This window comes from Pan paniscus, chromosome 19 (genome assembly GCF_029289425.2).
Source record: "Pan paniscus chromosome 19, NHGRI_mPanPan1-v2.0_pri, whole genome shotgun sequence".
NCBI classification, from domain to species: domain Eukaryota; kingdom Metazoa; phylum Chordata; class Mammalia; order Primates; family Hominidae; genus Pan; species Pan paniscus.
The window spans coordinates 33,931,107-33,943,539 of NC_073268.2; the positions used below are offsets into that span (position 1 = coordinate 33,931,107).

A 12,433-nucleotide genomic window follows, 5' to 3' on the forward strand; every position below is an offset into this window, starting at 1 on the left:
CCCATCTCCACCACCACCCATTTCCCTCCCTTTCCTCATTTTCCTTCTCTCTCTTTTCCTCTTCTCTCAGGAGACTGGGGAGTTCTGCCTGAGAGTTTGAAGAAATACCTGATCTTTTCCCGCCTTAGATTCAGGCAATTCATGGGAACCAACTCTAAGGTCTATATAATCAGACACTGGTGAATTATTAATATTTTCAAAGTTACTTCGCAGCAGAAGGCAGATACAGGAGGAAAGTGGACTAAACTTTAGCCCTGACCCACACCCATTTTTTTGATTTTTTTTTTTTTTTTGAACACATTCTTTTGGAGTAATTGTAAAATTCCCATGTGACTTATTTGTATGAGGCACTATGCTAGGTTTCAGTATACTACTTTGCCTTAAGGGAACTTAGTGTTGGGCTGGGCAGGGTGGCTCACACCTATAATCCCAGCACTTTGGGAGGCCAAGGCTGAAGGACTGCTTGAGCCTAGGAGTTTGAGACTCGCCTGGGCAACATGGTGAAACCCTGTCTCTACAAAATATACAAAAATTAGCCGGGCATGGTGGCACGTGTCTGTAGTCCCAGCTACTCAGAAGGCTGAGGTGGGAGGACTGCATGAACCTGAGAGGTTGGAGGTTGCAGTGAGCTGAGATCGTGCCACTGTACTCCAGCCTGGATGGTAACAGGGTGAGACTCTGTCTTAAAAAAAAAAAAAAAAAAGAGAGAGAGAGAGAACTTATGGGAGAGATGCTTACAGAGCAGTAGAGAAGAGGTCACAAAGAAGAGTGGTGGTAAATTCTAATGAACAATTGAGAAAGGCTTTAGTGTTTTAAATCATCAGCTATCTGACTCACACTTCTATTTCAAAGTTTCAAAAGTTTCACTAAATACAAACTCTTAAATTCACTAATCAGCTTTTCTGGCTAGCAATTGAGTTCATAGTTTACTAAAATGAGATAATGTATGTAACAGCACTCTGTAAATTTTATAGCCCTATCTAAAATGTGATTTTAGACATGTGGTTTTATACTTAGGGTGACAAGGCAAGAACAAAATTCACAGTGGACTGGAGAATAACAGCACACATCAGGAGAGTCTTTTCCTTAGGCAAAGACATATCAAACTAAAAGTGAACTCAAATTATCTAGGACTACAAGATACTCAGCTTTTGAAAATTCTAGGTTCCTCCCCCTTTGGCAGTTGGGGAGGAAAGCTTTTTGCCTAGAAGGCTTGTCTTTTCAGAGGTTCGCTGAATGAAATGACTCAGAGTGCCAGGCTTTTCTGGTTCCCTAGTGGGTTTCTGGGAAGTATTAATAATCCTAATTTAAAACAGAAAACTGAAACATTTTAAAGTAGAGGTTACAACAAACAAGTGGAGAATGTATCCCAGAATTCAGCCTGTGCATAGAGTTACAAACTCCATCAGTAGCTATAGCTTATCTGCACGGGTGGCTGTCTCCTTCCTTCCCCCTTCCAAGCATCTGCCACTGACTTATCTCTAAATGGGAAAAACAACAAAGGCATATAATTTATCATGTTTAGGTAAGAATAATGTATAGTGTGGAGTTCTAACATGAATTTAAAAGCTTTCTAAAATGTAGAAGAAATTGGTGAATAATTTTTAAATTCACATTTATAATTTTTTTCTTCTACATCTAGTAGTAAGAAACTTCTGAGGTGCAGTCTTTTAGGAATGGTACTAAAGAGCATAAACTTTCACAAAGTAGGAATGCACAGTATATTCATATTATGCAATTACTGATGGGCTCTACTGCTACTGATGATGGCAACCTGCCCCCTATAAAAGCACACACAGACATTTCTCCCCTCTACCCTCAAAACACAGACTGCGAACATTCAAAAAGGATACTGGCCAAAGTGTTCATTTTGCTGTGAATTGACTTCAACATTCCTCTCTGTGAAGTCATATTTTCTTTTGTTGCCATAGCAATGCTGCAAGGGGAAAAAGAGATGACAAATCACCATTTAAGATTATCCTGCCTGGAACCATCATGCCTTTAAAAGTGAAAGAAAACTACAGTGAGCAACATCATCTTAGAAAGCACTGTGCCAGAAAATAAGGGGAAAAAATCACTTCCGAAGCCACTTTACCACTGTGCTTTTTCCAAATGACTCCACTGTTCTCTGATATCTTTTTATACAAGGCAGTAAGCCACTTCCTATGTTTGCTTCAAAATAACAAACAAAATAAGGCATAAACAGACAAATCACATATTACAAAAGCTTCTTAAAATTTAAAGTTTAAAAACTTTAAAAAGTTTAAAAAGAGTTTAAAAAGAAGCCAGCTACTAAAATATCTTTAATCAGGAAAAACTGTTGAAAGGGAATTATAATTATAAAAATAGAAAAGAAATATAAAATATCATAAAATGTGAATACACAACCAGCCCTTAATTTATGAAGAGATTATGTTCCAAAATTCTACTTGAGAACCAACTAGACATGCATGCAACATTATGCTGGGTTTCCACGATGGCTGACAAAGGTCACAGACTCATTAAACGTGGCTAAAACAGCTGGGTGTGGTGGCTCACGTCTGTAATCCCAGCACCGAATTTGGAAGACCGAGGTGGGAGGATCACTTGAGCCCAAAAGTTCAAGACCATCCTGGGCAATGTGGTGAAATCCCAACTCTACCAAAATAAAAAATTAGCTAGACATGTGTGCCTGTAGTCCCAGCTACTCGGGAGGCTGAGGTGAGAGGATCAATTGAGCCCAGGAGGGGGAGGCTACAGCGAGCTGTGATGGAGCCACTGCACTCTAGCCTGAATAATGGAGCGAGACCCTGTCTCAAAAAAAAGAAAAGATTAAAGAGAAAAGAGAAAGTCACTTTTTGTCGAACACAATCTCTTCCCTGTGACTACCTTGATATCCTGTTTAAAAGATCTCTTGAGTTAATATCCTCTTTTTGGGGGGGGGTTGGGGGTTGGGGGACAGGGTCCTGCTCCGTCACCCAGGCTGGAGCCCAGTGGTGTGACTGTGGCTATTGCAGCCTTGACTTCCTGGGCTCAAGCAATCCTCCCACCTCAGCCTCCTGAGTAGCTGGGACTACAGGCATGTACCATCATGCCTGGCTAATTTTTTTTTTCTAATTTTTAAATTATTTCTAGAGATGGGGTCTCCCTATGTTGCCCAGGCTGGTCTCAAACTCCTGGGCTCAAGCCATCCTCCTACCTCCGCCTCCCAAAGTGCTGGAGTTATAGGTGTGAGCCACCAAGCTTGGCCCTAAGTTAGTATCATTTTGCTATCACTTCCAGGATTATTCATTTCCCATAGTCTTATCTCTCTGGACATTAGAGCCCTAGAGGGCAGGGTCAGTATCCACTTTGATATGTAACACTCAGAGGAGTGCTTTGCATGTTGACATTATAAATAGCAACAGAAAATGAAATGCTGTTGAGCAATTTTGAAAATATCTATTTTTTTTAAAAAAAAATCAAGAGATTGAGATTTGGGGAAGATGATGGTGAGAGTATAAATTCCTGACTTGACCTTTGGTCCATTTCCTCCATGGAGGAGCACAAGAATAAAAGCAGACACACTAAGGAGGGTCCATCTGAGGCCCCAAGTTCCCTTGAGATCTCCAGAGAAGAAAGCCAGGTAGAGGGCTATACTCTCTGAAGTGAAGAGAGAACCAGGGAACTGACAGCAGGGAAGCTTAGATTTTTCTTCAAGCTTGAGGCAAAGACCTAGGGCTTCCTTGCTTCCTGAGGAACCCAGACAGTGGAAGACTATGGATCTGCATACACAGGGGTTGCAGTGAAATTGCTCCCAGGCACTGAAGCTGGGAAAGGACTGCTACATGCAGCCAGAAAGATGACAAGCAGAGAGCCGATAGTCTTGTAGCTGGTGTGATGCCCAGCCCCTAAGGGAAGAGCCCAGTGATGGATGCATCACTGCCTGATATGCCATTGCTTAAGAGGCTCTCATAGCTGGATCTATCTGGGAGCTGAGTGAACACATTTTTGGCCAGGTAAGGTCTCACAGAGTAAACCACCATGTATCTTATTGAAGGGAAATGCTAGAAGGAGTATTCTAAACAAATGACACATGAATCAAAACTTGAATTTCAAGATTTGAGATGGCAAAAGAGAAACAAAAGTGTGTAAGGAGGTATATACAGGTTGAACATCCCTAATCTGAAAATCAGAAATCCCCAAGACTTCTGGTCCCAAGTATTTTGGATAAGCAACATTCAATCTGTAAAAGAATATTTGTTGAAGCATTTTTGGAATAGTAAAAAATGAACAACAACAGCAAAAAGACCAAAAAAAAAAAAAATCCCCCAAAACTGGAAGTAACATTTGAATGGTATAATAGATTATGATATAACCATACTTTGGTTATTAAAAAGGATGAGTTAGTATTATTTCTATTAACATGAAGGGATGTTTACAACATAATTGAGTGATTAAAGCAAGCTACGGAATGTGCAGAATATCAATGCTGTAATATTTTCAGAAACAAACATCCTTGGGGATGTTTGTATGACAGTGAAAAAGTTGTATATCAGTAAGATACACAATTGTCACTTAACACAAGTTACTTCAGAGGTTAAGAATGGAGGGGTACTACCAGGAGATTGACTTTTCCTTTATCCATTTTAGTATTAGTTAAGTTGTTACAATAAGAACATTTTGATAATATACAAATGTACTTCGATAATATATAAATATCTAATAAAGAAAAATGAAAAGAACATTAGAAAAATCCCACCTGAATAAGAAATGTTAATAACATCTGAAGCTACACACACACACAAAATTAACATGGACATGCTAGGATTTAGATCACTTTCAACTGAAATCACAGGCAGTGATTACACAGTATTTGGGTATTTAAAGAAATGAGTTAGGGCTAGGCGCGGTGACTCATGCCTGTAATCCCAGCACTTTGGGAAGCCAAGGCAGGTGGATCACTTGAGGCCAAGGAGTTCAAGACCAGCCTGGCCAAAATGGTGAAACCTCTTCTCTACTAAAAATACAAAAATTAGCCAGGCGTGGTGGTGAGCACCTGTAATCCCAGCTACTGGGAGGCTGAGGGTGAAGAATCACTTGAAGCCCAGGAGACAGAGGTTGCAGTGAGCTGAGATCGCGCCACTGCACTCCAGCTTGGGTGACAACACAAGACGCGGTCTCAAACAAAACAAAATAAAGTTAGTATTTCTATTAACTTGAAGGGATGTTTATAACATATTGAGTGATTAAAGCAAGCCACAGAATGTATAGAATATGAATCCTCTAATAATTACAGAAACAAACATCTTTGGGGATGTCTGTATGACAGTGAAAAAGGTATCAGAAGGATACACAACTGTCAGTTAACACAAGTCGCTTCAGGGGTTAAGAATGGAGGGGTACTACCAGGAGACTGACTTTCTTTTTCTTTTTTTTTTTTTGTTTGAGACGGAGTCTTGCTCTGTCACCCAGGCTGGAGTGCAGTGGCGCGATCTTGGCTCACTGCAACTTCCGCCTCCCAGGTTCATGCCATTCTCCTGCCTCAGCCTCCTGAGTAGCTGGGACTACAGGCGCCCGCCACCACACCCAGCTAATTTTTTGTATTTTTAGTAGAGACGGGGTTTCACCGTGTTAGCCAGGATGGTCTCGATCTCCTGCCCTCGTGATCCGCCCGCCTCAGCCTCCCAAAGTGCTGGGATTACAGGCGTGAGCCACCACGCCCGGCTGACTTTTTCTTTATCCATTTTAGTATTATTTAAGTTGTTACAATAAGAACACTGTACTTGTATAATATACAATATACAAGTGTCTAATAAAAGAAAAATGAAAACATTAGAAAAATTCCACTTGATTAAGAAACGTTAAATAACATTTGAAGCTACACACACAATTAACATGGACATACTAGGATCTGGATCACTTTCAACTGAAATCACAGGCAGTATCTGCAAATTTAGAAAATGAAAAGTCCTAGAGAATATTACAGTTCTTCCAGGGTCCTGATTTCCTATGTGTTTTAATGCTGACAATCCCATCTTCCCAATACTTTTAGGCCTATTCTAGAAAAATATCTGTTCATGTGGAGATATTATGGTCTGGTCTTTTGAAATGACATTTCAGAATAAAGAAATGTAACTGGGTAAAACTAAAACAAACAAAAAAACACATTAGCAGCTCCAAATCCACCACTGTGATGCACCTCAATAAAATTATGAGTCAAGCAATGATTTTAAAAAGTTTTCCACAGATCTCAGAAATGCTCAAGAATGGAAGGGATCACTCTCTCTGAGGACAGAACTGTGGAGTAGGGTTAAAAATGGAGATTTGTAGAAATTTGTACAAGGAGTTGCCATACCCCAAAATTGCCCTTCCTAACGCATGCAGCTAGGTGGCTGCCCCTAGTCCAGTAGAAGACCTAGCTCAGGAGAAGAGACATAGAGGTCTGGCAATTTGAAGTCCCCGGTGAAACAGCCAGGTCCGCCTGATCACGCATGGTGAGGCCTAACACTCAACAAGTGTCACCACCCTATGCTCACAGGATGAGTTTCCCAACACACATTCTTTTCACAACATGGAGAAACACCATGTCTACAGAAAAATACAAAAAAAAAAAAAATAAGCTGGGCATGGTGGTGTGTGCCAGTAGTACCAGCTATTCAGAATGCTGAGGTGGGAAGATTGCTTGAGCCCAGAAGGTCAAGGCTGCAGTAAGCCATGATCATGTCACTGCACTCCAGCCTGGGTAACAGCAATGAGTGATTGGAAGCTCATCCTCTTTTGGAGTCACACCCTTAAATATGAAGGAACAGCCAATAATCACTAGATGTGTGAGGAGGTAACATGAAAGGCAGAGTTCAAATAAACCACCCAGCAAACAGAAAAGTGAGGCTGAGCAAACAGGGCAATAAAGGAAGCTCAAGAAACTCTAAAATAAAATTACATTTAATGTTTTCAGGGAGATAAAAGATTACTACATCCACAAAACATACACATAAATGTGTGTATCTGTCTCTCACGAAAGAGCTCATGTAAATTAAATGAAGAGCTGATATAAAAATGTAATAGAAGAATTGGAAGGAGAAATTCAGTAAATCTCCCAGAATGTTAAACAAAAAGATCAACAGAAACAGACAGAAGGTAAGAAAGGATCAATTCAGAAGGCCCAACACATAACCTTTTTAATATTTTTTTGCATGAAACAACAGAGAAAGAAGAGGGAAGAAAATGATAAAGAACGTTAAGATAATTTCCAAGAACTGAAGATGAGTTTCCAGATTGTAAGAGTTCACTCAATGCCCAGAGCATTGGACTGGAAAAGACGCATGCCACTGTGGACTTTAGAAGCATGCCAGCCTGGACTTTAGAAGCAATACTGGAAACAATGCCTTTAAAAATTTCAAAATTATTTCCAACTCAGAATTCTATCTTGGCTAAGTTAAATAATGAATCAAGAATACGAGCAGAATAAAGACTTTTTGGATGTGGGCAGTCCAAAACAATTTACCTCCTGTTCTTTCTCAGGAAGTTACTAAGGACATGGTTCAGCATAATAAGGGAATAAAGTAAGAAAGTGGAAGGCACTAATCCCAAGAAGTAGGTAATCCAATAGAGGAAATTATTTTAGGATAATGGAGGAAGGACATCTAGGACCAGAACAATGTTGGAGGTGTAGAGAATCACCAGTCAAGATTAGAGCAGAAGGAGGGAGCGATGTCAACCACACAATACACTGAATTTTTGATCCCCAAATGAAAGGAACACAAGAAGAGCGTAACAAACAACTTCCTTTGCATCATTTAGTTCTTATTCTTAATTTTTCAGTTTGAGAGATTATGACAAAATATGATACATTGAAAATGTGGTTGTTTTGTAGAAAAGTTTACAAGGTATTGCAAGTAGATACTATGGTCTTGTATAAAGTAACAGCTTTCAAACCTATGCTGGCCCATATATCAATCTTTGAATGATATATTATTATTTTTTTGAGACAGGGCCTCACTATGCCATGCAGGCGCGGCTGCAGTAGCACCATCATGGCAGCCTTGACCTCATGGGTGCAAGTGCTCCTCCTGCCTCAGCCTTCCAAGTGGTTGGCTTACAGATGTGCACCACCATGCCTAGCTTTTTAGAAACAATTTTGTAAAGATGGGGTCTCACTATGTTGCTCTGGCTGACTCGAGTTTCTGGCCTCAAGCAGTCCTCCCGCCTCAGCCTCCCAAAGTGTTAGGATCATAGGTGTGAGCCACCATGCTGGGCCTGCTTCTGTTTTTCAAACTGGAACTATCACCATTTCCTGTAGACTTTGACTCACAAGTGGACAGAGGTTAAAAAATAATTTCTGCAAAGCACTTTGTATTCCTTGGGGAATAGATATCATCATCATACATTATGTTAACTTGTTGAAGATGCATGATTTCCAGTACCACAAAGTATATCTAGACATAGTTTCTCATCTCATTTCATGACTCAGAGTCAAGCAGAATGAAATCTAGGCTGTTATTTCAAGGGTCAAATATTTAGAAGCAAAATATAAGCTCTAAATAATATATAATGCTTTTAAAATGATAAATCATTGATATGCTTACAGGAACTTCAACTTTCTTACCTGTTACCTGCTCTGTGAACTGAACTCAGTCACCTTTTTTTCAACAACAGATAATACAAGTCATACATTTAAAGGTTAGAAATGAATTTATAAATATTAAAAATGCTAGTTCTTTTCAATAAGTTGATGTCAAAGTCTATATTCAGTTGCTCACATAGTTTTAAAATGTATCTCTAAAAGGAAAAGGTAAATTTTTCCATATGGAATATGCAAAAATACTATTTGACACAAACTTTATATTCTTCATAAGAAATCATAACTAGCTTTATACTCAGTGAAACTTTTCTTGTAATGCCTATCATATTTTGAAACAAGGGAAAATACTGAAATAAAAGACCTAATAACATGTTTTCTAACTGGCAAAATAATAGTAACAACTCAATGGTTCTCAATTGTTCCTTTTAATTTCTTTTTTGCCCTATGAGGTACCCCAAGTTTTTATACTCATATTACCAGCCCTTAAGTAGGCCAGTTCTGAAGTGAAAGCTTAATTAAGGCAGCCTGGCCCTAGAAGAGCAGGCAGAAAGAAAGGGAAATAAAGGAAAAAAGAAAAAGGATGATTGGGAAACTTTAAGTAAAGAATTCCTGGCAAAATGTGATCAGATCTCATGTGCTGATGAAAAGGAAAAAGTTACAAGGAAGAAACTTCAGTCAACATTAGGAAATTCTGTGAGAACTTTCTTCAGGTGGAAGGCTCAGCACATACAATTTAAACAAAAATTCAAGACACAATCATGGCTTACTGTTATAAAAGATTAAAATGTATTAAGATGATTAATGATGGAAAATATTCCAATCCATTGAATAAAGAATCCATGAAGCCATACAAAAGAAACAGATATTTAGGAAACGAACACTGAAATATTTAGGAGTAAAGAGCATCAATGTATGTTAAACTTTGTAGAAGTTGGGTAAAGGGTATATAGGACTTCTTTTCACTACTGAAATTTTTCTGAAATCTGAAATGATATCCAAATAAAAAGCTAAAAAAGAAAGGATTAGTATTAATAATATAGCTACCATTTACAGATTACCTAGTATTAGATCAGGCATTTTCCTCACATTATCCTTAACAGTCTTACAGATAAGTATTATCTTCAATACTATATTTTTAAACAGATAAGAAAATGAAAGTTCCAAGAAGTTAATTATCTAAAGAACAGAAATCTAAGATCTAATAAACAGCACAGGCAGGTTCCAAACCAAATCAGACCCAAAACCTTGTATTCTTTCTGCAATGTGGTAAATATAGCAGTGGTTTAAATAGAGCTCTGTTTCTAGAGTTGGACTAAGACTGAATCAGGATCTGAATCCTTAATACTATTTACTAGTCATGTGACCACAGGCAAATTACTTAATTTCTGTTTTGTTTTGGAGATAGTTCCTAATGATTTGTGTCTATCTAATGGGTTATTGAGAAAATCAAATAAAATAATGCATGCAAAGTACTTTTAGCACAGGTCCAATATCCACGGTAAGAACACAAATGTGGCTGGGCGCAGTGGCTCACACCTGTAATCTCTGCACTTTAGGAGGCCAAGGTGGGCAGATCACCTGAGGTCAGGAGTTCGGGACCAGACTGGCCAACATGATGAAACCCTGTCACTACTAAAATTACAAAAAATTAGCCAGGCATGGTGGGACACACCTGAAATCCCAGCTACTCAGGAGCCTGAGGCAGGAGAATCACTTGAACCCAGGAGGCGGAGGTTGCAGTGAGCCGAGATGGCACCACTGCACTCTAGCCTGGGCAACAAGAGTGAAACTCCATCTAAAAAAAAAAAAAAAAAACGAATGTTTGTTATTGTCATGTACTTTGATTTACCTTTCCTGAAAACCAATGCTTTACACATTGGTGAATTCTAGAGCACAGAGACCTAGTTAATGTACTTTTTTACTGTCATAAAATAGATACTTTAAAATTCATCAAACCTAGAAAGCTAAGCAGTTCAAAACAAGAAATAAATGTCCCTTAACTTAAGCAAGAAACTAGTTCAATGTTATTATAGATACTATGAACTATTACTGCAGTAGATTTTCTGCAGGTGCTATAACAGCAACGTCTGTATGAATGGCATAAAGTTATTTATCAAATTATGCTTTAAATCACTTTGCTTTAAAAAGTGGGAATAAAAAGACTGAGATTGAAAATATTAAGTATAAATTAAGTGGAAAAATTAACCTAAGTAAAACAGCTTAATTAAAGTAACTATGGAAATGTTACTTTGGGTGTCAAACGTCTCTTGTAAGGGAAGGACATAGTAAAAATTTCATCTTTAAGGAGGATAAACGAACTTTGATCTGTTCATTAAATGTTTTTTCTTCTAAAACAGCTGTAACACTGTTCATTAAATTTACATGCAAACAAACAAAAACCAACAAAGCAAAACAAAAACTTATTCCTACCTTATTGTCTCTTCTATCAGACGATCTGAGCTGCAAATAAAAAGAAAAATTCAAATTCTGAATTTACTAAATGCACATGTAAAACCTGTATTAATTTTTCTACATCTATAAACTTTTTAGTCATTTATGTATACAGAATGTCTAGCTTTTTGAAAGCATCTGGAGAAAATTCTGGACTCTAATTTTTTTCTTTTTTAAGACAGAGTCTCGCTCTGTCACCTGGGCTGGAGTGCAGTAGTGTAATCTCAACTCACTGCAGCCTCCGCCTCCTAGGTTCAAGCTATTCTCCTGCCTCAACTTCCCAAATAGCTGCGAATACACGCACCCGCCACCATGCCTGGCTAATTTTTGTATTTTTACTAGAGATGAGGTTTTGCCATGTTGGCCAGGGTGGTCTCGAACTCCTGACCTCAGGTAATCTGCCCACCTCGGCCTCCAAAAGCTCTGAGATTACAGATGTGAGCCACTGTGGCTGGCCTGGACTTCGAAATAAATTTAATTTCATTCGCATACAATATATATAATTTCCATCTTACGACCAGGCACGGTGGCTCACGCCGGTAATCCCAGCACTTTGGGAGGCCAACGCAGGCAGATCACTTGAGGCCAGGAGTTCGAGACCAGCCTGGCCAACATGGCGAAACTCTGTCTCTAGCAAAAATACAAAAATTAGCTGGGTATGCTAATGTGTGCCTGTTGTCCCAGCTACTCGGCAGGCTGAGGCACGAGAACTGCTTGAACCCGGGAGGCATAGGTTGCAGTGAGCCGAAATCATTGTGCCACTGCACTCCAGCCTGGGCCATAGAGCAAGACTCTGTCTCAAAAAAACTGCAAACAAATAATTTCTATCTCACTTTCGTTAGCTTAAATCTATTTTTTCCACAGAGATACCTGACAATTAGAGTCAGAACAGTTTTAATGACAGCATAAAGAAATGAACTTTCTCTTTAAATAGCTCAAAGTTGTCACTATCATCTATTCAGAACTTAAGAATCAGAACCAACTTGTTGAGACAGGATAGGCAAATATAATTCTGATGTCTATAAGTAGTAAATATTTACATCTTAATGTTTATTTCTTTTTTGGGAAACAGGCTTTTTTTTAACTAAAATTTCAGCTTACTAAACTTTAGAATTCAAGAATCTTAAGAAACCAAATACACCTTTTATCTGTAAATTGTCTGCCTTTATGCAGCACACATTGGAAAGAAAGAAACAAACAAAGCCATTTTAGGGAGAAATGAATAGGTAAAGTTTGGAAAAGGGCCAGCTTTACAGCAGAAGTAGGAAAACAAACTTCTAGACATCTGTATCCACTTGGCATAGAGTAAAGTACACAGTAGGCACTCAAATAAATATCTGCATGTATTTTTCCAACTACTTATTTCCAAAAGAATTTCTAAGTTCATGCTACGAAGTCAAGGTTTCATTATAAATTAGTGGACTAGGTAATCTAAGTTAT

At 38.6% G+C, this 12,433-nt stretch overlaps 1 protein-coding gene across 2 annotated transcripts in view; it reads right to left on the reverse strand.

Annotated features, from left to right (window-relative positions):
• GOSR1 (golgi SNAP receptor complex member 1) overlaps positions 1-12,433 on the reverse strand; it is a 51,788-nt gene that overhangs the window by 7,666 nt on the left and 31,689 nt on the right. For both annotated transcript variants that reach the window (XM_003812719.5, XM_008965178.4), the window contains exons 7-8: positions 10,973-11,002; positions 1,854-1,936 (exon numbers count right to left, since the gene is read on the reverse strand). In XM_003812719.5, the coding sequence (XP_003812767.1) occupies positions 1,854-1,936; positions 10,973-11,002 (113 nt within the window). The remainder of the gene's footprint in view (positions 1-1,853; positions 1,937-10,972; positions 11,003-12,433) is intronic.